This window comes from Drosophila serrata, unplaced genomic scaffold, assembly GCF_035046125.1.
Source record: "Drosophila serrata isolate PLE 108 unplaced genomic scaffold, ASM3504612v1 contig_78, whole genome shotgun sequence".
Lineage (NCBI taxonomy): Eukaryota > Metazoa > Arthropoda > Insecta > Diptera > Drosophilidae > Drosophila > Drosophila serrata.
Genome location: NW_028256976.1, coordinates 98,987 through 126,472, shown reverse-complemented (window position 1 = coordinate 126,472; position 27,486 = coordinate 98,987). Strand labels below are relative to the sequence as shown.

The 27,486-nt window shown below is 37.4% G+C and overlaps 1 protein-coding gene across 2 annotated transcripts in view; it reads right to left on the bottom strand.

Annotated features, from left to right (window-relative positions):
* Nucleotides 1-2,020: 2,020 nt before the first annotated feature.
* The window catches only part of beat-Vc (beaten path Vc), a 49,120-nt gene continuing 23,654 nt past the window's right edge, over nt 2,021-27,486 (bottom strand). The window contains exons 3-7 of one of the 2 annotated variants that reach the window (XM_020957307.2): nt 12,349-12,508; nt 9,688-9,896; nt 4,282-4,415; nt 2,741-3,017; nt 2,021-2,633 (exon numbers count right to left, since the gene is read on the bottom strand). In XM_020957307.2, the coding sequence (XP_020812966.2) occupies nt 2,569-2,633; nt 2,741-3,017; nt 4,282-4,415; nt 9,688-9,896; nt 12,349-12,508 (845 nt within the window). In that variant the 3' untranslated portion in view covers nt 2,021-2,568. Of the gene's footprint in view, nt 2,634-2,740; nt 3,018-4,281; nt 4,416-5,634; nt 5,707-9,687; nt 9,897-12,348; nt 12,509-27,486 lie in introns of those variants that run through there. The other variant, XM_086839531.1, reaches the window with a different exon arrangement.

The window sequence follows — 27,486 nt, the reverse complement described above, 5'->3', positions numbered from 1 at the left end:
AATCTGTGAAATCTTCGCCAGCTCCCATCTCTATCTGTATATTCCCGAGCTGCGGACCAATGTTTTAGACTTTACACTGAGAAAAAATGTGTTCCAAGAAATATTTATAGATATAGAACCGAACCGGGGTTTGAAACGGATGTTGGGAAGAAGTGAAGGATAATTTTAGTTTGGATAATAGTATCTACATATTTAAAGATATACTCATACTAGACACTAATTTAATCAGTTTTACAGTTTTTTATAAGATAAGTTATATATACATTTTTTAAATTTAATATATATAAATATATAATTTACGACAAAATAATGGGGTTATAATAACTGAATAAAATGTGCTATTAAAATATACTAAAATCTGATCACTTTGATAAATATAAATAGGTTGCTAACTGAACCCTTGCTTATCGCTTAATGGGATTCATTTTATACTAATACTTCTTATTCTATAATTTCCAACTAAAATAATATTTATACAATTCATTATTAATAATTATATAATAAGTTTCAGTTGAGGCGCTTTAATAATAGTTTTAAAGAGGCTCCTAACTTAGCTCTAGTTTAAAAAGTAATTCAATATAGTTTAGTTTAAAAATGCAATATTTTAAATGAGTTCCCAATTAATTTATTTAAGGTATATATACTGAATTACTGCTGGGTTCTTTCAGAACTTAAATTATCTAAAAATCTCAACGATTTTCTCCATGTGTATACTTCTGAGCAACTCCAAGGAGTGCTACTTTGCTTGAGTTGGGGTTTCCTTTGGCGCCTCGTCCTGGACTCGAGAAAAAAAATACCAGAGCACCGCCGGCGCCTCTTTGGCAATTTGTTGTGTTTTCTTTTTGTTGGTGGCAGCTTGCTGCTTTTGTTTTTGTTTTTGTTGTTTCTTCCCATTCCATTGGCCGTGGTAAATTTTTTGATTAATCAAAGGACATTTTTTTTGCTGCAGCGCCCGTGTCTCTTTGCTGTTGGCTGGTTTGTCGGTTTGGCCAGAAAAAAAAGAGAAAGAAAGGAGGCAGAATTAATGCAAAAATGATGAGTGGAAATTTGTCAAGCTTATTTACTTCCGTCATTTAATGGGCCCGCGGCGAATCGGTGGTGGAGTAGGACCGGATCCGGATCCGGTGCTGGAACTCAAGTCGAACCCAAACCCAAGAGGCGCCGGAACTTATCTGTGTTTGCTCCCCATTTCGCTTGTGCTGTATTTCCTTTTTTGGCCCACGGCAATATTATGCATAATTTTCGGTCAATGCCTGACAGTTTTTTGTCCCTGTTATTTTTGCCAGCGACATTTTTACCTGAGGCGGCCATTGGCCATTGCATATTTTAGCCCGGATTTGTCCTAATGCGTTGAATATTTTTCACTGCCTTGTAAAGTGTTTGGTTTTATTATATATATATATATATCTTCTTTTTTTTTGTTTAGGGAATGCTAAATCGAATTTCCCCTTGTTGGAATTTTCCTTTCAATTTCGCCGTGTTTTTGTTTGCTTGTATTTGTTTGCCATAAGTTAGGTAAACGACTGCAGGAAAGGAAATGAGAGGCATAAGCGGTGCTTTTTTTTCCTTCAGCCAGGACTCCCTATTTGGTTATGGGAATTGAGCGGAAGTGGCATTAGGTTGAAGGTCCCTGTTTGGGCCAACAGTGAAGGGTTCTTGTGTAGGATCTTAAAAGGTATCTAGGAAAGTTTTTCCCAGAATCGAGGAGCACTTAAAAGATTAAAGAATATTTAGTAATTTAACAAATGGATGAAAGCTTTGTCAACAAATTGTAAGACTAATAAAAAAAGGATTTTAGTTTAGGTAAGATATAGTAGTAATTGATTTATAGAATAAGAAGTTCAAATGGTTTAAATTAATTTCTCCTTCAAATTATTTGATGGTTCTAAATTTGGAAGTATCAGGAATAAAACTTATTCCTTAGTTTATATAATGATTTATGAACCTTTAAATGTATTTAATACTTACTTTACAGAACACTCTCTTACACGTTCCAAAATTCTCCACTAATTTTCTACCATTTACTTTGTATTTGTATTTTATTTATTTATTTCCCATACATCATTTAATACAATTAACAATTCACATACAATAATTAAGTTTACTTTCCATTGATTGTGTGTGTTCCTCTTTTTTATTTTCTGTGCTCAAATATTCAAATATTTGTTGATATTCGAATGTTTCTCCTCTCTCACCCATTGGAAATAATTCTGACATACATATAATCGTATTTTGTAGCAAATTATCTGTTTAGATACCTATATTATATTCCATAGTTCACACTTCGTGTTGATTTTTCGGCATTGCACTTTACACATAATTAAATGTTGCATTGTTACACTCATGAGGGGAATGGGGCTGGGCTTCCTGCTCGGACCTAGACTAATTCGATTTCGACTATATACAAATTCAACTGTTGCTGCTGCCTTGGCTTGTTAACTATTCACTTGGCTCGAAATGGTGCAAGGGTTCCACTTGCTTGGACGCCCCATGTCTGTCATACAATATTTCCTACAGACGAATCCTGTGAACTTAGGCTACAAAAAGGACCCCCGTCAAGGCTAGCCACTAACTCTGGGTGCCATGCCAGCGCAGGAAGTGGACGAGACTTAAAAGCCAGGCGGCCAGGGAAGCTGAAAATATAAGAAAATAGTATTCATTATTGATAAAATTTAATTAAAAATTTAAGAAACAAAATGTACCCCTTAAGATTCTCCTGCGAATCGATTGAAACACTCACCTGGCTGGCCTGTGATGCAGGACCCGTTCTCGGTGAGCCGCTGATTGGTGCCGGCATCCTTCAGCGCCAGAATAGTGGTCTCCACGCGGCTCTCCCGCCGCACACTCGCAATGCCCATGATGTCCGCGGAGCAGCTCAGCTGGAGCACCTCGCTCTTGCTGATGAACCGCTGGTCGTCCAGGTGCAGACGCAGTTGCAGGTGGCTGCTGAACAGGTGGAAGCCGTCGGCATGGCGGGTGACCTCGTTGACTTGCGGCAGTAGGCTGTGCCCAGGTACCTGTGGTCGGTCCGATGTGATTGGAAAGAGAAGACCAGAGGGAGGAGAGAGGAGGAAGGGGAGTGTTAAAGCCAAATCTCGGACCACATGCGGGCGTGACCTGGACCTGGTGGCAGGTGCCAGTTCCATTCCCATTCCCAGTTGCAGTTCTCTGTCAACATTTGGACAAATTCGATGACCAGGACGGGGACTGACCGACTGACTGACTGATGTGCGACATGTGTCTGGGCCTTGTGGCTGTGTCAAAACACGTCGCTGACACACCTTAAATATGCAATGAGGTCGCAAGGATGCACTTTGCAAAAAAAGGGAGGTGTTCCCGGTGATGGGGAGTTATTACAAATAATTTATATAATTATATATTATAATAAATAGAGAAAAACTAATTAATTGCGTTGTTTCTGCAATCTTTTTGGTGAAATCAAACTAGGATGTTGTTTATATTAACTAATGCTAGGTTTAGTAAGCTCTTTTCCCAGTGCATATTCAAAATCGAAATGAAATAAATTTAAAAAAAATTTACTATGATATAATTAACAAAGGATATTATAAATTAATAACTAAAGATGCTGTGCATATCCATGCTTAGTCTTTGCAAAATGTATGTTATGTCCGGTCGAAAGATTGTTGCTATTCATGATTCTAGCAACATTAGCCTAACAACATTTTCTTGTGCATGCTGTCATGTTAAACTAATATTTTCTTATATATTTCGCATCTGCTAGGTCATATCCATTTGTCTTTTCTATTTGAGTAAACAAGAAAGGAACTAGCTTCAGAAACCGAAATTTCCTTATCCTTGCAGAGGAAATCCATCAAACAAAAGTGCATCTCAATTCGGAAAGTAGTACTAATTTTTATAAGGTTAACGAATCTGCATAATATGTTATAAAATTTAAGACATTCCATTTCTTTATCATTTGACAATTTTCACTATGTGACCCCTTATTAAATTTATAAGAAATTGGTAAAAGTTATTCTTTCTGTTGAACATGCCCAGATCGACTCGGTTGTTGATGCAGATCAAGAAATATATATGACTTATTGGGTCCTTCATAGCATCTAAAGCTTTCTTCTTAGTCTTAGAAACCCGAAAAAACTAGTTGTTTTTTTAATTAATTGGTTAAGACATTAAAACTCTTTGAAAAACGTAAAATTTACGCCTTCTGCATATTAGTTTCTCTTTTTTCCCACAGTGTGAAGGTACCTACTTCAGTATTCATCATATATGACTACCTTATCCCATTGGTTTACCTTTACTTACCGTCTTATTGTTGATATACCACATCAATTTGGCCGCAGGACTCGACCACTCAGAACTGCAGTTGGCCACGAGATAGTCATGATATTTGTATGCAAGTTTCACGCCCGAAATGAAGGGATCGTACTTGGGTAGCACTGAAATTAATGAAGAACGAGAAGTAGTATTGATTAAATAACAAGAATACTTTATTTAATTTATAAGCCAGTTACATACAGTATCAAATATGAAAGATTCCTTAAACCTTGCTGTCCTCTTTAAATGAGGTATTTTGTGTGTGTCCTTCACACCAACTGGAATTAAAGGCCTCGGGCCAAATGAATGATTGTCCATTTGCCAAAAGTGCATGCAAAGTCAAATTTTTGTTCACAGTTTGCAGAGAAACTAAAATTGTGGGCCCAACTTATCCCAATTAGAGAGAGATTGCAAAGTGGAAGCTACCGAAATCCGAGCCGAGTTGCCATAGAAATGGGATGTTATATGGTAAAGTGCACCCAGCACTTAGACAATTACCGACACGCCAACGCCAAATATTTATTTGAAGTGTTAATTAATCTTAACAAATAATTGCCCAGGACAAAGTTTTTTGATGAAAACAAGCGTAATTTAGTTTATGGCGACTGCCTCCGACCGCAGAGTAACAACAAATCCAGGATTCGAATGAATGTTTCTGCTGTAAATTTGTGTGAAATATGCTAAGGACCCCAAGGTCCTTCCCCGAGGAGACAATGCTGGGGCAAGCAGTAGCTTCTGTGGATTGGGTTGGGTTGGGTTGGGGGGCATCAAAAGTCAGGCAGTCGGCAGTAAACTTTTTAATTGACTTAATACAAACCACTTTGGTGGAAAGTTTCTGACCTGTTTCAAGTACAACTTACGGGGCGGAGACGGACGGGGTCCGGACTACGGACTCCGGACTCCGGAGTTGAAGTTGAGTTGATGATTGCGGCCAAGCTGTGCCCCTCCCCATTGGCCTCTCGAATTGTGTGACTTGCATTGCGGGCGGCGAAACAAAAGCGGCAAAAATGAAAATTCAACGAAAACAAAGCAATCAACTAGGGTAAATAAACCAAAAAAAAATATGGCAATGTATTGCCGCCCAAGTACCAGTAAGGCAACAAAAGCAAAAAAAAAAAACAAGTAAAGTGGGAGAAAGTCCAAACCCAAAACCTCACCCTATAAACACAACAAAAAAACAAAACCAAAATCAGTTTTTTGAGGGGTAAAATTGTATTGTTTTTGGAAATGTTAAAAGAGCCCAAAAGCAGGTAGAGGATTTCGAGACTTGTCAGGCATAACCATTTTTTAAAACGACTTTATAATCTATATAAAAATAAAATAAACAGAGAAATTACTAACTAAATATTAATACAACATATGTTATATAAAAATCCATATAAACAATGAATGTATGTTTTTTACAATGGCAATAAATTGTTAGTTGTCTTTTATAATAATGTAAGTTGCTTTGATTGCGGTAATGGCTTTTATATTATCCCTACTTAAAATAATTAATTCAATTTTAAGTAATTTTCCATGCTTGCTGTTTATATTTTATTTCAAAATACACTCTTTGAAGTATTTTTTTCCTCAGTGAAAAAAAGAACTCTGTAACCAGCTTGTTCTCAAAAATGCGGCAAATCTCCAAAGTAATTAAGTGCGGCTCAGTCGCCGTTTTATGGCCAGTGTTTGGACACACGCTGCTCGGGCATATCCTGGCAGATCCTGGCATTCCCCAACCCGCTGCTGAGATGTGCAAACTTGGCAAAGTTAATCAGTGTGATGACACACGGCACGCAGCTAAGCGACAAACTATTTGCCCGGCCAAAGCTTCAAGCAAACCTCAAGCCCCCAAGTCCTGTTCCTGTTTCAGGCATCATCAAAGTGTCCTGGGCGATTGCTGTTTGAAAATCGAGAGGCAGAGAGACAGAGAGTGAATGCCTGATGTTGTTGTGACAAAGTTTTTAAGGTGGTTACGATGGCGATGGCACTTTAGTGACGAAATTCCCAAGTCGATTGTTGGTCTGTCAACAGCTTCGCATCGCCCTTTATTGAAACAAAAAACTGGTGACACCAGCCACAACTACCAGCTAAAACTACGTGCATCCCGGTCCCCAAGTACCCTGAAACCACAGTTAACCCAACACTTTCCCCCTAGTTTTTCGTCCAGTGTTCCGCACACGGACACATTGTTCTGCCAAAAGAGGACTTTAAACTTTGCCGCTATCTCGTTGATGAACTTTGATGCCATGGCTGGTTGGCTTTGTTTTGTTTTGGTCGCCTTCCCTCGAGGCATTGTATTTTTTTTTACGGCTTATTCTTTGGATTTGTGAGGGTATATCCACAGTATATATTATATATATAAATTAAAATGACGAAGCCAACTGGCCACTGGCATATGCCAAAGGCACTCCGCGGACAATGCAGCCACTATGATTATATGGAAATATATAAACAGGATTTTTATTTGCATATTGCATGCACTGTTGGCCTAAGCCTGAGTAGAAAAGAGAGTCAGGAAAAAATGTGCGGAAATCTATTAAAAATATTACATTTGAGTTTATTCTGTAGTGATTCTGGTAGACTCTTTTAGAAGAGCTTTAAAAATGATTAATAGAAAAACTATCATAATTTCAGGTGAAAAACTTGTTATAATATATTTCTGAAATGGTCAACTCTTTAACAACAAAGTGTTAATATAATAATGTTATAAGGAGGTAATAGAAATACATAACATATATGAATAAAAGTAATAAACCTCGAGCCTCGAACCTCAGTTGTTATTGCAGAGTCATTAGTAAATTCAGAAACATTTGTTTATTTAATTTATTTATTCAAATATTGTCAACTAACCCTCAATTCCACAAAATACTCTTTCCATTGTTCCTAATATGTTCAAATTTAAATTGCATCCAGGATCCCCAACGATTTATTATTAAATTAACCATACCAGCATCGAACCAAGCAAGCGAATCCCACAAAATATTCATCTCTATTTACAAATATTAATTGTATTACCCACAATAATGACCGCATTTATGCACTTTTGCATCTGCACTTATATCAGTATTTCACAATTTCAAATCAATCATCATAAATCAGAAAGTCATAAATAAAAGCCAACTAAGAATCGATAGCTATTGGCATTGTGGCAGCAGGAAAGCAAAAGGAAAAGCTTTCGGAAAATCGTGGGAAATGGCAAAACTCTCCAACGTTCCTGACTGCCACTTAATCTAGCCGGCGGGATCTCCTTCGTGTACAACAACTTGAGCATGGCTTACTTTGTCTATTTGAGTACGCAGAATAGATAAAAGTCAAATTGACATGCAAATAGCGAGCACACAAACAGTCTGCCCTCTGCTCTCCTGCCGAACATCCAATTAAAGACGCAATACAAATACGAAAATGCGAATTCAAATTTGATTGTTACGCGTAAACAAATGCTTAAGTGCGCATTATGCAAATCAATATCTCTTAAAGTAACGTCAATAAATAAGACGCTCGCAAACCGAACCGAACCGAGTCAGATTTAGAGTCGAAGAACCCAGCTCTGCCTTCCATTTAGCATCTATGTATATTCCCAACTCTGCCAGCTACAAAAGGAAACAAATCGCTGAGCGGCGAAATTGCGACAAATAAATCATTTTGAGCCGCATAGAAACTAGAAACAAAAGACATAAGCAGGCCATTTCCATTTGCCTCGCAATGACGTTGGACCGAAATCAATTGATTTGAATTTCAAAGTAGAGACCGAGCCCGGGCCCACGCCCACGCCACCAAAAGTCTGACTGACTGACTGACTGTCTGAATGTCAGTCTCTTTGGCGGTTCAGTTCCTCCTGGCCGCAATCAACCACAAAACGAGGAAAAGGGCCTTTGTTACACGGGCAGAAAATAGTCAAGGGAGTCTGAGAGAAAAAAGAATGAAATATGAAACAACTCTAGTCATTTCACTTATTGGAAGGAAATCTAAACAGGCTTCTTAAATGGAAATTAAACTATTATATAAACAAAATATGAAATTTAATAATCTAAATGTCAAGTAGAATATATATTTATTAAATATATATCGATTAGTATTTCAACATTCTCCTGGAATATAAGTAATAGTAACAATATATTGAGATTTTGCACCATCTTTCACCCCAGCCCTAAAAAGTATACTACATTTTCTTATATCCCTGCGCATTGCAGGATAAGAAAAGAAACGGGTTAATACACAAGTTACAAAGTAAATGCCACATTATTTTGTGACAGTGTAACCAAGAGTGTTGGGTGCTGGGCCAAAATCATCGTCATGTACGCTGCCAATCAAAGCGAAATCAAAATGGTGGGCAATGCGATGCGTTACCAGTCGCTCTTGGCGGTGCGGCGTTGACGTTAACAAACCGAACTACAAGTGCCGCAAACGAGTTGGTCCCCGGGATTTCTGGTGTATTTTGTTGGAGCCATTGCCACAGCCACAGCCACCTACACACATACATCCCCTTGCCATCCCCATTGTCGTTTAGGCCGGGCACAGCACGTGACAACGGCAAACGACCGCGCATTGTAGATTATAAATTGATTCGTACAAAACTCACAATTGAGTTGAATTTGTTCACCAGTGCGGCAGGTGGCGCTGTAGGGCGCCCACTGTAGCCAGGATGGGTGGATGGAAGGGAGGAGGCTGGCTGCCAGGATTTATTAACAATCATTACTCATACAAATGGCTGACGCGTGTCACAATTTTCCAGCATTTATGCGACGCCCTTTTGAACTGCCTACTGCCCTAGGTTCACGACCCCGCCACCGATCGCTCCTCTCTCGTCACCCTCCTCCGGCTATCTGGTAATCCGTGATTCGTCCTTCCGCAATCCGCCCGGAAAACACTCCGCCGGTGTGGCATTGATAAATGAAAGGGAGTTGCCGTTCACCCGAAAAATCTACGGGTTCGGTGGCCGTGCAAAGACCATTTATAATTTTATTAAGTGTTTGCAAAATTGCACATAATTTGTTGTATTTCTGTTGCAAAGCATAAATCAAAGACAGCCAACAAAAATTACACACAGCAAGTACACAGTGAACAGAAATCGGAGGCAATTGTGACGGTGGGAAATGTTTGAGAGAATTGTGAGGAAAATTCTGGAGTTAAGATTTTATATAAAATAATAAAATGAAATATAAAAGGAAAATGTAAAATAAATATCAATAAAAAGAAAGAAATTTAATAGTTTAAAAATAAATATACAAGGGAGATAATTAACTCCATAAAGCAGAGAGTCAAAAAGTATGCTACACTTTTGTTCTGATTGAGAATCGGTTATTTAGTGGTCGTTTGTGGTACTTGTTTCTTTCCACTGTATATGCTTAGATGCTCTAGGAAACGGAAAGGAAGGAAAATGAAAAAGGATAATGGGTATTGGTAACCTACCTCCCACTGTCATATTGGCCGTCTGATCGATCAGCTTGAACTCGGGCGCGTCGCCGGACACCTCGCAGCGGTATTGGCCCGAGGAATGGGCGTTGAGCTTCTCCAGCTCCACGTTGCAGATGAATTGATTGCAATGCGGCGAACCGTCGGCGATGGTGACACCTTTAACGGGGAACCAATTTGTTGTCGGCGGCGTTAGTGGCGAATATCTGCAAAGACAGAGATGGACAGAGGCGTGGCAGTGTTAGAACGAGATAGAGTCAGTCGAGTGCTGCGCCAAAAATCGAAGCCATGAAATATTGATGAGGGAATCATGCAAAAAACTTTATACATATATACTAAAGTTCTCCATTTTTTCCCTAGTCTCTCCATTTCAGTTTCTATTTGGCAGAGCTGTCGATTTTATTATGAATATTATGCAGTTCCCAGCTCAGCTCTGCATCCACTTCAGAGCACAAATGAAATTCAAATTCGAATACGAATTCAATTTCCATTCATTTTTATTTGTTTGTGTGCGGGAAATGTTGCATTTGACTATAGCAATTAGCGTGGTGTTTTTGGGGGCAAATGCTTGCTTTACTTTTCGATTAAAGTATCTCAATTTTAGGGATGCTTTGGGGAAATATATATATTTCAAGTATAAGAGTTTTAAAAAAAAATGTGTAAAGTTGATGAAGTTGTGTGCTTCTAGCAACATTTGCTGCTTCCTTTTGTAAACATTTGTAATGTCATTTTTCAACATTTTCTTCTGCTTTTCGCTCTATGAAATTTAATTTTTTTAATAAATTTAAATGTAATAAAGTTCCATGTTTCTTTTAACACCAACGATTCTCTGAATACCGGGTATGTTATAGTCTGGCACGTTTCACAGAAAGGTTTCCACTCGTATTACTTTTAAATAAAATTAATTTGTCGACTCAAATTTATTGAATTCATTTTAATTTTAAAAATGTTCACTAATTACTATGGTTTCTATTATAATGTCTCAGTGAAAAGCACAATTACCTGGGATTTCTGTTTCATTTTCTTGGTGAAAAGTCAAAGCCATTCATAAATACTATCTACATACATATCTGATGAGGTTAATTTACATCGCCCAAAACACTCAATTTAACAAATAGAAAAGCACGGCTCAACAAATTCAGAATTATACTCGAAATGCGTGTATCTTTTGTGGCGGTTTTTTTGTGCTGCGAATGGAAGCAACCGCAGTGTCAAATGCACATGAATAATTGAAGCCGAGTTGCAGACCGCACAATCAAAACGTTCACACAAAAGCGTAATTGATAAAAGCCAACTCGGCCTACGGCAGTAAATTGCTGGGCAACTCGGCTTCAGAATCCCAGCCCCCACTTCCGAAATTCCACGCCTCCGCGTATGTGTCAAAAACAATAATTTCGAATCGAATTTGGTTGCAAAAATGATTCAAATTTACATGCAACAAATGTTGCAAAAGTGGGGGCGTGGCATCAGGCTCAAATGCACTGTGCACCTAAAATGTTGTTTCAAAAAGATAATAAAAATCAAATATAATGCTGGGATTTAGTTTAGAAATAAAAAAGAAACCTTGGACAACTTTAAAAGGTTGAAATAAATGTAAAAGCGTGTGCAATAAAATTTTAAGGAAACAAAAAACAAAGTAAAGTTGTTTTTTATGTGCTATTTATTATTATACAGCACATTTTTGGAAATCTTTTAAGCGGTTTTGAATAGCGTATTATACAGGACTCAAAGCACTCCCGTATATATTAATTAAATACCTTATATTGACGCTTTCTTTAATTAAAATAAACTTTTCAAGATAATCCGGCTACTGATAGTTTCCGAAATTCTTTCATATTCCATATTTTCGGTTATTAAATCTGTTTTTTTTTCTTACCTCATTTTTTTTTGCCAAAGTCGACGGAGTCACTCCATTTGGCAAAGCCCGTAACCCGTTAAATGGTTCTGATGTTTGTCATAAATAATAATTTTTTTGGTTGGACCAACACATATTTGTTGCAAGGCCTTAAAAATCAATAACGAAAACATGGCAACAACAAAAAAAAGTAAGTGAATGTAATGCCCAAGCGCACACCTTTGTTAAAAATTTCCCACTCGATTAAGCCCGGGGATGAAGAGCAGGGATTTGGGCTGCTGAACTCCTGGACACTCCTCATCCTGGCCGGGTATGGTTTGTGGAGTGCAACAATTAAGCCAGTTAAATAAAAAGCCCTCTTCGCACATATTTGGGTACGATATGGCTGCGCCACCTGGCCACAATTGCAGGCGCCCATAAAATCCATTTCAATTAAGCATTTAAATTAGTTGCGACACTTTCAACCCACTCTGGTTTATTTTCGTTGCTGTTTTATTTCGGCTAGGGGCCTTCACTTTGTTGCAGTTTCATGACGTTTTCAATTTGCGCCATAAAATCTGCATGAATGCGCCGGCACATTTCGCCGGCAATCTCCCGACTCCCAGCAACCAATCCCCATGCTCTGTCCACCATCCTCCAGGTCCAATACCAACTTCGACTTCCAACTACAACTCCAACTCCCCGGCAACGTTTTATTATTTCAAACTGAATGCCGAAAAATATTTTTATGGTTCGGCGGGGAAGGAGACCATCGACCGACCATCGCTTTTATTTGCTTTACGGCCGCAGCCGGTATGGCTCACCTGAAAAACTCGAGGCCATCCTTGTACCATTTGACAGAGTTCAGCGTCCGATTGCCCATCGCATAGCTGCAGAAGAGTTTCGCCTTTTGGGCCACGTCAATGATCCGCGGCACGGAGAGGTTGGACAGGTGCAGTCCCTCGGCGGGCAAAGGTGCCATTCCTGCAAAACCGAAAGAGGGGCAACAGTGTTGTCAACTTGCGATTTTTACTGACGAAACTTAATCGAGGGATAAAGTTGATTTTATTAAAGTCATTGGGGAATAAAATGTAATCATTTTCATTAGGATAATTAAAATATTAAATTAATATAGTTGCTCATTAATTATAGCTTCTGAAATGGTATATAATTAGTTATGAAAATCTTATTGTTAATATCACTTGTTATTCCCTGTAGATTGGTTGCATTTAAGTATTCCTATGAGAAATTTACTCTGCTGGAATGAAGTTTTCTATAGTTACTGTAGAATATTTTTATATTTTTAATTTTTCCTAAAATTGTCTAGAATATAGCGCAGGTCTCTCTACTGACAAGCAATCAGATTCAATTGGCACAATATGGTAAGCTACTGGTAAAAGCAAGCTCTTTATTCGGGCTTACGGGGCGGATTCAAATAAAATAGAATAAAGTCCTACCTCACCCATAAAGAATTTAAAACAATAGAATTTGTTTTGTTATCCGCTGGTATTTCAATTCTGTACTAAGTCGTTTTTTGTTTATTTTTATAAACTACAATGAAAAGGATGTGTAAAGTCATCAGGATTACGTTCTTATTTTTCTTTATATTTTATTTTTAGAATTTATAACAAAGTGTAAAAGAGATCAGACTATGAGTTACAAAACATGGAATTTTCAGTATATAAGCGTTGATCAACTGTTTAATATTTTGAAAAATACTGAATACTGATAGAAAAATCTTACAAATATATGCACTATGTAGCTATAGCAATTATAGCATTCGGGAGCATTTTAAGTGCTCTTATATGTATACATATATAATTCTTGAATCCATTAAGATACATATATTTATATATCTAAAGATATATTTTCTTTTACTACCCTTTTTGTCACACTGTGTCGCGGACAGAAGAAACCCTTATTTTTTCTTTTCGAATTTCGAGGTGCCAAAAAGGTCGCCATCGTTAAAGCCTTGACTTTGTGTGCTGACCCGTCCTCGAGCTTTCCGCCTTCACACTTCTCGGTGTGCACATTTTTATACATTAAGTCGCATTTTTATTTCCATTTTTATTCCGCGTCGCCACATTCATTATTGCATTTAAACCGCGGCCCGCAAATGCAGGCCATGAATCAAATGGCCGACCCGTCGGCCGACGCGGGTATTAATTAAGTTTATATTACTTGGCCTGATAATAAAAATTATACAAACGGAGCCAGGACGAGTGGGCGTGCTGTGTGGTATCCCTGGGATCCCGATCCCCTTCATTTCGTGCCTGTCGTGCTATCTTGGCTGTTGTGGCATGTGAACTATGAACTTTGGCTGACCGACAAAATAATTAGCCCGGACTACGACATTCCCCTCCAGCTCATCCCATCCCGGTAGTAAGTAGCGGAAGCAACAGTTTTTCGTTTGTTTATGTCCTGGCGCTTTTCCGGCGGTTATATTTTTGTGCCAGGGACGAGTTTTAATGGCCCCTGGGACAACGGCTTGAACGACGACTAATTACAACAAATAACAGAGCAGACAAACAGAAATTAACTTATGTGCTACATAAATTAGCGATGTAATATGACTTTTTTTTCCTGGTCTCGTCCCCCGGATGTCCTGAATTTATTGCCCAGCCAACGGGATGATGCTTACTCGTCCCCAAGGAGACGAAACGATGACTAATCTGCGTGACACAGTTCGCATTTCAAACAACAATAATAATAACAAAATGTGTAGCTTACGAGCATTGTGCCAATGGGCATGCAAAAGTTATACACTTGGTAATAATCAAAAGGAAACAAGAAATAAGAAAGTCTTAAGTTTCAAGTTAAACTTGTTAGTTAAAGGTAAATGTTGTATGTTTGTAACCACTCCCATCGTTTTCAAATATCAATATAAAATTCTCTATTAGAGCTTAACCATAAGTAGGAATTAGGAACTACAGTTCAAACTTCCATATACGGTTTAAGTATACAATTTATCACACAAATATTTAATTTAATAAATATTTAGTTAATCTTACAGTCAAATCTGCCACCTAACTTGAATTTAATTTAACAAAATCACACTTTAATACGAGTCATGTTATCCTTTTAAATTATCCATGGCTTAACTGTGCATTTTTAACTTCTTCACTTAACTAACAAAAAGGCAAAATAAATATGAAATAAAAAACATGTGCTCGCTTAATGCTTCTGACAAAATGGAAAATTCTAAATGTTATTTAGATATACATTATTAAATGCCGCAAGGGAATTTGACTTTCGCTTTTTTTGAACATTTGCATATTTTTGTATATCAGTATTATTTTTTTTAAGCTGACAGTAGTGTTAACTGTTTTTTTTACCCTGCTCGTTGGCCATTTGTAATGATGTTTTGTTAGCATGCGAAATTAAGGCCAGATGACATTTGCGATTACGTTGGGTTTGCATAATATTTGTTGTATTTTCTTTTTTTTTTTCACGGATCTGCTGATTCAACGGTGGATTGTATTAAACGCTTTTATTGTTTGCGTAGGAATGTCAGCTTATATATGTATATATAGTATATGCCAGGACCCAAAATAGTTTAAATTGCCAAGCGCTTAGAGCAATTTGCCACTCGGCGCAATCTTCTCGACAAATTGCTTTATGTGCGCATCCCAGACACATTACTCATAATGACGGGCAAAAAATTCGATTAGCCTGGAAAGCAATTAACATGCGAGGAGCGCACACAGACATCCTTTGAGGGGGAAATTAACCCTCTGGCAACCAACTATTGGGTTTTATTACTCGGTAAATATATAGCCAAGTTATTAGATAAAACAGAGAAAGGTTGTATGAAACAGATTATTTCAATTTAATGCATATTGTTAAGAAAACTATATATTTATTGTATTATTACTGCCTCAAAAACATAAATAAATATTTTCCAACTTTCTATTTTCTGTATATTTTTTTCTCATATTTTTTGTTAGGCACATGTGGGTTAAGTGGCCTATATGGCAAAAAATGACACAGGCCATTCGTGGCCAGCCGCATGAATGCGTCTCGCTTTTTCGTCCCCCCTCCGGAAAACCCGGAAATCTGGCCTAAGCCTCTATGGGCCAACTCTGCTTTTGGCCAGGGCAGAAGCTGATGCTCCAGTTGCCCTTGACTGATTGTCGGTCAGTTAATATCACTCAAGCATGCCGTGGCGACGAAGCCCCGATGACAGACAGACAGCTGACCATGTGAGCCCGGCGATGAGTTGGCCAAAAGCCGGGGTCCCCTTAGATGTTCCCTAGCCCCCCTTGGCTCACATGCGATGAGATAATGAATGCGTTGACGTTCAAGGATTTAATGTGCCGAAACAATGATGAATTAGTGACGAGACAGAAATTTCTCGAGCGCAAAATAATGAGCATTAAGCATTTGGCTTGCCTCTGTCGTAGTCCTCGGATCCTCGGATCCCCGTATCCTCGGGGACAATCTCATGATGGCCGCCCCCAAAGGACAACGGCCTTTGGTTTGGGCCATTGTGCGGACAATTTGCTTTGAATTTAGTTGATTGCCGGACGGAATCTGGCGCCATTTGTGCGTTTTTGCTTCTCAGCCAACAGCGCATTAAATTCAAAAAGATAATTTGAAATTTAAAGAAAGCAGAGCAGCCCCGAAACGACTATTTGCTAATTTAAATTTTAATAGCCATTGCTGGGCCAACGATTTTTCCTTAGGTAAATTTATCTTTGTCATCGCCGTTGACAGTGACATGTGGTACGGACTTTTGCTTGTTTCTTTCTTTATATTTTTTTGCTGATACATTAAGTTGGTAAGTGTTGGTGGAGAAGTTGTATTGGATCAGGAAAAGCTATACGATATGGGGATATATCTAAGAAGTTTTAATAAGACATAGTACATAAAGTTCTCAGAGCAGAATCTTTGAGAAAACTTGCAGAATTTTAGAGTTTAGAGTTTATTGTTTAGTTATATAAGCTGCTTGTATTTTCAAACACTTTTTTAGTCACTATTAAGGTTTCATAATTAGGATAGATATAATCATGTTCTTTGCTTAAGTTTTAAGCTCTTCAATGATTTAAGTAATACAATTTCATAGTCCAAAAATGAATTATACAATCTTTGTTTCAAGTTTACATTTTCCACAGACACTTCCTGTTTGATTAACATTTCCCTAAAAGCTTTTCCTGCAAGGCCAATCCTCATTTGGCTGCCGACAGTTGCTTATAGTTTTTTGTAATTTTAAAGAAAACTAGAAGTGAGAGCTGAGTTACATGATTCGTTATTCTCTGAATGGAATGCATTCCTCGAAAATTTCCTTGTTTGCTCTATGCTGAGCCACAGCCAGGACTATATTTTGTGCTTGTCAATGCCTGCTGTTCCTTGGTTTTTCGTCCCGGGACTCTGCCGTGTCCCAATTTCCATTTCCATCTGCTCCCCATTTCCATCATAATTTTTTGCTCAACATGTTATTGCTGGTTCTGGCGGAGCTCTGAGAATGTGGAGCCACATTTCATCTTGGTTACATTTACTTTCCCTTTTTCCCCCTATATATTTTTTTTCCTTGCTGGTGCGAGGCCATATATTCTGCTCGTATTTTAGTTAACATTTTTAGTGGCTTTCGTAGTCGGGAAACAACAAAAGATTCATCATCTTTTTTTGTTACACAAAGAGAAACATCAAATCGAGAAGGAAAATTACAGATTTGAATACTTAAATATTGGAATAATTTTAACCTCTTCTTGTTTATGTATTTTCTCTCCATTTTAATATTTTTGTTAAAGAACTTTAAGCTTGATTTTTACTCTGTGTGTATGGGCAAAGTATTTCTTTTGGTGTTTGTATGTTAGTTCCTGACAGTTTTATACACTGGGGAATTGTTGGGGTTTAGTTTTTGGGGAGCTTTTCTGCGCATGATATGCGTTGATGGATTGCCCTGGGCCAACTTCTTTTCTTTTTTTGTTTTGTTCTTGGCACGCCTTCGATTTCGAGAGGGAGAGACCTCTGTGCAGATTAAAGCGAGTCCAGAATGAACTCAACTGTTATAGCATTATGCATAAATTGCGAATAAATATGTAATCAGGCGAACAAGTTCCTGCAGATGCTCAGGAACTTAAAAAAAAGGAAAATGAGAAGAAGAAACTGCATACTTGCAACTATAAGATGCAGCGAGTCGACACTTGATTGCAAAGGAAGGACACTCGTCAGGCAAAAGGAGTGGCTCGGAGGGCAGGGATCTACCGGCTGAGCCGGCAAGTAGGTAATAGTTTCAGGTAAAAGCCTGTAAACGAGCAAAACTGGCACAAACGAGCAGCAAGTTGAATGCAGACGAAGATGACGATGATGATGGTATGGAAAAAATAAAATAAAGAAGAAACTAGCTATCACCGATTTCTAAAATACTCTTGCAGGACTATAATTAAGGTGAAGAACCTCAAGTAAGATGCTTGAAATAGCTTTAATAGTTCAATTTCAATATGAATAGAATTTATTTATTGAAATATTTACAATCTATTCTGGATTAGCTACTATGCTTTGCGGAAGGGTATAAGAAGAAGACGCTGGCTAAAACTCCACAAGGATGCCCCCCGAGATCCTTGGCAGCTGTGGCGAATGCAACTCGAGTCGCTGGATATAAAGCCATTCGGTTGGAAACTGTTTGCCAGTGCCAAGTTGTAGTGGCTGTGGCAGCAACGGCATCAGAAAAGGGCTCAAGTGGCAGCCACTCCCCTCTCTAGACTCCAGACACTATCCCACTTCCTCTTTTATTTATTACACGGCGTATACGCAATGCAAATATATTCCGCGATGCATTGTTTATCCTTCTGGCTCGTTCATAGTTATATACATATATATAAATGTATCTTACTATCCTATTTTCGCTGTCTGACAAATTTGTTTTTGCCTCAAAATGTATTTCCGTTCGGTTGAATTTTTGCGTGATTGTTTGCTCTGCGTTTTGCATTTTGCACTTTTGCATTTTGCAACTTTTTTAATAATTTTTATAAATTCAGCGCCGCCGCTTGGGCAACCTTTTTTCAATCTGCAATCTGCCTCTGCCATTCTTGACGTTCCTTTTCGTTTTAATTAAAAAGAACTCTCAATACAATATGCTCTGGCTCTGGGAAAGCGACGCTTGCCTCTTTTTGTTTGCTCTTAATTTTCTCCCATTTCTTTCTATATATTTTTTTTTCGTTGTTTCGTCCTCTTTCCTCAATTTTTAGAGTTTTCCTGTGTTTTTTTTTTCGGCGTGGTTTTTGCTTTCCGTAAATTTCCCACGTCCCATAGTTTGGTCTCCACAGACGCTGGGGTTTATTTATTGGGTGTGTGTGTGTGTGTATGTTCCTTTTTCGGACAACAACAAAAAGTTGCAAAACTAAAATTAGTAAACTAGCCGGAGCCGAGAGTTGCGAGTGTGATGTTGCGAGTGGCGGTGGCCTATAAATGCAAAAAGGGAAAACACCAGCGCCAGGGAAAACTGTGCCAATTGCACAAGTTATGAGGCGGAAATTGAAGAATGGCCCAGCAGAGTGGCATATTTCAATCTTCACATTTTTTTGTTCTGCTAATTGCCGTGCAAGGGTCCCTTTTACGTCCAGCGGCACAGAAAAGCGAGAGTAACTCTCGAGTTCGAGAATAGGAACTAGTAGTTGGTGAAGTCCTCAAACGAAAACTGAACCAAAGTTGAAAGTTGCAAACATTGTATTCGTTTCGAAAAGGCAAATAAATATTATTTTTACTTTTTTCCACAAGGAAATGGCTAGCAAACATGGTCATTTCCGACATATATTATTGATCAGCATCAAAAACCGAATCGATTTAGCTATATATTGTAAAGAAAAACAATTTGATCGATTTTTTGAAAATTTTTAAAAATTGCTAAACATTTTGATATTTTTAAATTTTTAATTTGAGTATGCGGATTTATTAAACTAATTAAAACTAACATTGGAAAGCTTTCCGAATTAAAATTAATACTTTTTTGGCAAAGTTGAGTTTTTTGAACATTGATTTTTCGAAATAAATGAATATTAAAATATTTATTAATATGAAATATGTAAAGCTAAGTTATGTTTGATTTAAGATTCCAACTTATAATTAAATTCTCCTTATCCGTATAAATTTGTTTACGTTTTTCCCTTAAGACACACATGGCGTATACTTAATTTAAGGGTTTTCACATTAAGTATACGCCACGTATGCTAGATTTATCTTAAATCGAAAACAATTTTTATACCCTTTCAGGGTACTATAATTTTATTCAGAAGTCTGTAACCTTATAAATGATTTTAATCAGCATCAACAGCAGAGTCAATCCAGCCATCTCAACAAAATAAAAAAAAATAATATATATGCTATATATGAACTTCGGCAGCCCTAGTTAGTTAGTTTCCTTTCTTGTTGAATTGTTAATTAATAAATTTGTTTTATTCATATTTAAGGATTTCAGTTTTTATAAATTGTATTTAAAGATTTTAAATCTTGAATTTTCCTCAAAATAAAATATTTTCAAAATTTATTCTATGAAAGTGGGTCATAGGCTTAAATGTTTCTATAGTTATTTCCTTTTTCCTTTCTTTTTTTTTAGCAAAGCCAAAGCTAAACTGTTGGCCAAAAGATCATTAACGGCTGGCCAGATGACAAGGAGCGTAAAAAGGAAAAGAAAAGGAAAACGAGGACACTTCACCTGCCACGAAGGAGTAGCGGCCAACTTACACGAAAAACTGCAACAAACACTCGTGGAAAACTTTTCTCATTTAACGTCGACTCAAACTGAAAAGCTACTCAAAATCTATTTGAGTTGCCGACGCTGGCAGCGACTTTTTTGCAATAGAATAAAATCCATTGGACACTTTTGCAAAACTAATAACAAAATATTAAGTTTACACAAATTCGAGCGGGTAAAAAATCCGACGATGTTGAGGGAAAGGAGAGGAAAAACTTTGCACACTCGCCTGCAATTGACAGCCATTAAAGTTGTCCGCCTTGCGGGCCAATATCAATTTTAATGTACATTTTCAATTGCAGCGTTTAGGGGCGGAAAAAGTTTACTCTGGCATAAATATTTTTGCTGCATTTTTCTTTTCCCTTTTTTTATTATATATATTTTCCAGCCATAAATGTCGGAGCGAAACATTGGCTTGCCGCTGCATATGTTTTCGAATGCAGAGGGGCTGGATACTGCATCCGTAAGATACTTTCACATCAGCGCAAATGCCGTCGCATAATGTTTAAGAAAATATATATTTTTCCCATTCGATGCAATGTCGCTGCGTTGTTTTTTCCACATCGTCTGCTTATTTTGCCAAAGTCAAATATTAGCTGAAAAGTTGAGAAAGTTTTCTCAAGCAATTTTGCGCTTACATTTTACGGTGGAACAGCGACAGCAGCATCCCAGCAGCTCCTGGTCTATCTGTCAGGCATTTTCTTTGGTTTTCACCCGGGCTTCCTCTTGGTTTTTCCTCGCTTTTCAACCCCTCCTTCCCCTCCCATACCCAGCGTGCTCCCGCCGCAGATCTTTATCCCGAGCAGCTGCCCCGGCATCCTTCTTGCGTTTCATTTTCCCCCAAAGTGCATTAAAAAATATTGTTGCTGCATGGTCGGATACGAACGGCGCGTATCATTTTTGATAAAATTCATGGTAATTGTTTCAACTGTGAATTTATCGAAGTTTTTCATGTTACGCACAAAACTTTGCCAAAGCCAACCGCTGAGACTCCGACAGAGACGGCACTATGCCCAGAGAAAGGGAAAGAAAAGCAAAGGAAGCGGGGCGACTTCGAAGGAGGCATTGCTTTTTATGGTACAGTGGGGAGGAGTGGAGTGGAGCTTCTCCGGCAGATTGAATGGAGAATGGATGCCTTCGACATCGACATCGACATCGACACGGTATCGCTGTCAGTTAGCTGCCTCAGTTCAGCTCCATCCACATTCACCGCTCCCGGAACCACACCCAACGATCTCCAGAGCTGACTTCCAATGGTATGTGGTGGTTGTGGGTACTACCGAAGAGGAAATTAACTCTTTAAACTTAACCTCGCCTCGGAGGTTCACACAGTCAGCAGGAAAGACTTTATGGCAGGTCTTTAACAATAAAATTGAGAAAATGATTAAAGATTTAATGGGACAATTCAGCCAATAGTTAGAGAAGTGACTATTAGGTTTAAATAGTTTCTACGAAAGTGTGCTCAAATTTAATAGAGCTGACTGGTATTTTCTTATTTCTTTAAACCAATCAAAGGTGCATTTTTAAATACAAATTCATGGAAATTGTATTGAATTTAGCAAAAAGAAAGTCAATGTCAAAATATCTAGAGTTAAAAGTTCAAAGAAAAATAAATATACCTTATACTATAGTATTCAGGAAATCGTTTTGAAAACCTTTTCAAAGTAAAGACAAGCTTTTATTTATTTATAACAACAAATTCAGAGAAATTGTATTGAGTTTACAAAAAAGAAAGTCATTGCCAAAATATTTTATTTTATTTTATTTATTTTTTATTTTATTTATTTATAATAATAAATTCAGAGAAATTGTATTGAGTTTACAAAAAAGAAAGTCATTGCCAAAATATCTAGAGAAAAAACTTATATTTAAAGAAATTGAATATACTTGATACCTTTACACTTTAGTATTTTCAAAGTAAACGCAAGCTTCTAAAGACCATATCTTCTGTAAAACTCAATAATAATCCCCTTAACTGCCACTCTACTAACTGTTTGAGACATCCTCCTGCTTAGTTTTATTTTTTGGCCAGTATCCAGCTCATGTGCCTTCGAGTTGCATATCTTCCTGGCAGATCAACTCCCGGGTGTCAGTTTACTTTGATCAGAGTTTATCAGAGACCCGGAGAGACCCTTCGGCCACATCAAAAAGCATAGTAAAGTTGGAACTTTTAATTTGGATGCCGGAGACCCCCAGCAAAACTGTCTCAGTGCACTGGGCCACAACATTTACATTAACTTTTGACCTTATCACAACAAAGCCAATAGAATCAATTTGGGCATCCAAAGGCAAACAGCAGGGTAATGGTGATGGGAGCAAGGGCCAAGTTGCAGATGGAAATGTAAATGAATATAGAGGCAGGAGCCAGGGACTAAACTATGTGAGTTTCTCTCTCCCTGGCAGGACACGGCAACAATTGTGTATCAATGGCTATAAAACAAAAACCGAAGGTTTCAAGTTCTCCAACCAAACTTGTGTACTTTTGCATACAGATGCGTACTTAGGAGACTCCGTGTGGTCAGCACACATATGCAGGCTAAGCTCAGGAAAAGCTCCTAGGAAAAACTATATATTTTACTCAAGTGCACATAAAGATATCCAAGCATTGTTAATGCGTCAGTACTTTAGGGAAAATGTTCGATAAAATATGAATTGTAATGGAGTATGTGAAAAATTCTGGTTTACAAAGAAAATGGGAAATGGTTTGTTAAAGAGTACGATTTTTGAACTTGAAGAAAAACAATACTTAGAGATCATGAAAAAAGCAAAAAAACCAAGATTTTTATATCAAAAATTTATATTTAAAGAGCTAGTTCTTTTTTATTGTAGTTAACAAAGTAATAAATATGGATATTATAGAAATGTAGTATTAAATAAAAAGTAAACCTATACCAATTCTTTGATTGTATACACATCATTGAAAATATTAATTTTAGTTTAGTATAAAAATATAGATATTTAATCAATTTTATGACCACTTTTCATACGAATTGGTATGGAAAAATTTGATTTTGCTCACATAATCTCGTAAGAAAAGTATTTGAAAACTACTTTATCAAATTAATTAAGGTACTTAGGTCTTAATTTAGTTTGCAAATAGTTTGGCATACATTCAGAGGCATTCCCCTCTTGCAATTTTGCCATTCCGCCACCTTATTGAATTAGCAATAGGGGGATAAATAAAGCGAACGACTTTATCATTGTCCCACCGCCTCCGAAGCATATTTCATGCTAAATTATTACAAATGTACGTGGCTCGGTGGCACACATAGGGAAAATGATAATACAATAACAGGATTGGGGCAAACTAAAGTAAAATTTAAACATATTTTCGCCCTCAGCTGGGAGTTGTTGGTGTCGGCGTCGGTGTCGGTGTCTTGGGTGTGTCTTGGGGGTGTGTGTGTGGGGTGTGTTGCAAGGGTACGTGGCTTTCTTGATTCAAAGTTATGACTGCTCAAGACGCGCGGCCGGCGGCTCTAAAATTTATTGTTCGCCACTATGAAAAACTGCTGCGAACGTGGCACAGGCACTTGGCAGTGTGCAACTACACGAGATTATGATTAATTGTTCGGGGCCCTCTCTGCGAGCCGAACATACCGCGGCCCATCCGCTTTCAATCTACAGTGGACCATCGATAAAGTGATCATTTCTTAAAGGTAATACTTTTGCATTTTTTGCAAATATTTAGGAATGTTGGAAACTCCTTTATAATTAAATCTGTTTGGGGATTATAAGAAAGTTTCTTTGTTTTTTGTAAAGCGATTTTCCCAATGTAGAAATTTTTTTAAAATATTTTGTATGAGCTTTAAAAATTTTGTATTCTTTTAAGAGTGTTTTATACCTTTTATCGTTTTCCAAAGCAGATTAGTTTAGAAGTTTATTGAATTGTATGGTTTCTTTCCTTTGCATTTATCTCAAACTGCTTTTCGAACTGGTTTCAAGAATTTCGTTTGAAATTGTATTATTTTTGTTTGTAAATACGAAATTTACGATATAGATTCTCAATAAAACACGGTCTATCATTAACTTAGTGAAGTGAAAATGTCTATTATTTTCTGTAATTATTTAGTAATTTGTTTAATTTAATTTAATTATAATTTCGTTAATACTAAATAAATCATATAAAATTCATTAAATAAAACTCATTACTTTATATTCTTATTCCCATTTCTGTTCTGTTCTAGTCTCCACTGTACTGGGCATACGTGTGGGCGTGGCACGTATGACACAAGCACGGTTGATAGCATGGAAAAAAATTAGGAAAAGAGCATGCATCCCGGGCATGAGGCAGCTGCTTTAGCTCAGCACATAAATATGGAGCCGAGTGACAAAGCCAAGGCATTAAAAATTAATTTACCCCCGGCCAGGGGACTGGCTTACAGAGCGGAGGATGGAGCCTCCCCAGATAAAGAGAGTGCGATATGGAGCTCAACTAGCTGGCGCTAATACTTCTCGCTCATTTTTGGGTAATTTAAAAACATCAAATATCCAATTAAACTTGCCACAAGCATTCATCCTCAATTTATAATAATTACAAACTAATTAACTCTGATCCCTCGCCCGGGCAACGAAGCCATCAACCGCAAGCAATGCCGAAAATGCGAAAATAATTATTAACAAAAATTAAGTCAAATTATAGCCGAACCCGGAATCCACCCATCCTACAACAAAAACGAACTCACCATAGCAATCAGGCTGAGAAATTGGACGCGAAATTATACACAAAAAAAAATGTATATATTTAAATTTCGTAACAGAATTAAAGCGCACCGCAAAGCCAAACTTATCCCTCGAGCTGGAAATGACTTGCGGCTAAGGGAGGCGGGGCCAGGATCCCGGAAAATCTGTTCGCAACTACAGCTCATTATAGACGTTGTCCTGCTGCTACAATATCCTGTTTGTTTACTTTACTTTAAACCAAAGCCAGAGTGAAAAATGCGCTGTGAATTTGTAAAGTCATGTGCACGAAAAGAAAAAGGAGCTTGAAAATTAAAGCAGAATAACTAATGAGCGATCACTTTATAAAGCAAATAAGAAACAATTCAAATAAATATATATTGTATTAAAATGTTTTAAAGAATTTAATAAAGTTTATTAGCCATCCTTTTCGCCCAGTGCCTTGGCCTTTTGTCCAGGTCCGAATGCACGTGGCCGCAAAACTTCATCGGCCACAAAGGCATCGCCGGAGGGATGCTTACGGAGGGAAATGGGATGCCTGAGCATGTGCGTAACGTTAATGGAATTAGAAAAGTTTTTAAGCAAAGCTGAATATATATATATGTACATATATATGAGTGTGATTTTGATAAAAAAGTCCCACACTCACTATGCCCCGGCTAGGTGCGTACATATCAAGCGAAGCGCAAAAATTGCGTAATGAAAAAGTTTGGGCTCTCTTCTCCCCTCTGCACTGTGCATTTTAGCCAACCTAAAACTCAACCTCAAAAAGCATCTACTCAACACGCATATGGGATGGGCCGGGTATTTTTCTGACATTTTTCCGACTTGCGGTGAAAATGGTGGAAAAAGTTTTCTGCCAAACGCAAATCACTGTCAACGGCAGTCGTAGCCATTGCTCAGGCACATAATCAAAATTCACGGCTATTGACACACAGAGTTTGGGCACAATGCATTATGCTCTGGGCGAAATATACAGAGCATTTCGTATATGGTATGTGTATATAGTCCTGATGAGATTAAATAAATTTAATTATTGCGCATACGACAGGTGGCCCCCAGCGAATAATTGATTCAAAGCGATAAGCTGCTTAGCAGAAACATCAAATGGTTGCGCAGTTTGCTTTTTCAGAACTTTAAGTTTAGAAGTTAATTGCAATCAAATTCAATGACTATTTGGCTGCAAAATTAAGACATTTCTTCGGAAGTAGAGATATTCAAGTGAATTATATCACGTAAATAATTTAAATCAATTGCCAACAAGCATTAAAGTATGCTTAACTACTTCTCAACATAAACCCACCCACGAGGCGTTGAAACAATCATTCTATTTATGGTTCGCCATTAAGGCAAAGTGAATAAAATTAACGACTTTTTAAATTAAACCATTTGATTTTACTGCCAAAGTTTGAACACATATTTTATGGCCACTAATGCAAATCGAAATGATGCAAATGAAACTTGAGCGGCATTTAAAGCATCCTTCGGCAGTGAACGACTTGTGTGTGTTTTTCGGTTAGTTTTTGACAGCTGTAAAGGATCCCCAAATCGAATGAGATGCGAAAAGTTCGCCAAAGTGTTGGTGTTGCACATATCAAAGTGCCGTATATATATATAAAAAAAATCAAATTTATATTTATGGTTCGGCGCCAGGACATCAGACGGCCTGGCCGTAAGAAGTTTGCCGCCTGGCCGGATGGCATTATAATTTCAAATTTTCATAGAAAACACCGAAGGAAACTATTTAAAGTTTAGAATGGAACACAACTGTGTTAGGGCTATATATATTTTTAAAGTGGGGAAGATTTGGGAAAAGGTTTTATATCAATATTTATACAGAAATTCTATTTTGGGAGTTTTAGCTTACTATAAAATATGTTATATTTTCATAGCACACTTTTTTTTATTTTCTATATTTTTTAGTCAATGAATTTTTTAATTATTTTAAACAAATTCAATCAAATCTTGTAATTATTATAATTATTGCTTAGTAAACACCATTGAATCGGAGGTCTTTACCAATCACGAAATCACTTTTACTAATATTGATATATTATATATATTAAATATGTTTAATAATTTTACTTCTTATCTAAAGTTGAGACAAAAATATGATTAAATTAAAAGCAAAAAGAAAATTTTAATGAAAGAGTTAAATGTTAAAACAAACAAGGAAAACTTATTGTTTTCACATATGTATTCAAATATATTTAGCAATTTAATTATTTATTAATATAATAATATATATAGAACAAATATTATTACTATTTTCTCTCTGTTTAGCTAAAGTTGAGCCAGACAAACGAACCGTTGGCCTTTCGACCTCGTCCTTGGGTCTGAAAGTCTGCGTGTAAAATTATGCCCGTTGTCTGCCCAACGGCCATTACGATGGCATTCGATTTCGATTTCATTTTCGTTTCGTTTAGTAGGAACAGCGGCAAGCTGCTTTGGCAACACTTACAACTTTCGACAGTTCAAACGCCCTCGAGGTGGGGCGTGACGGGGGAGTAAAATCGGGGGAAAAATGTTGGGAAAACTCGTGGGTGGCGGGGGAGTGAGTAGTCAAGCGCTGCGGGACACATAAATCATATTT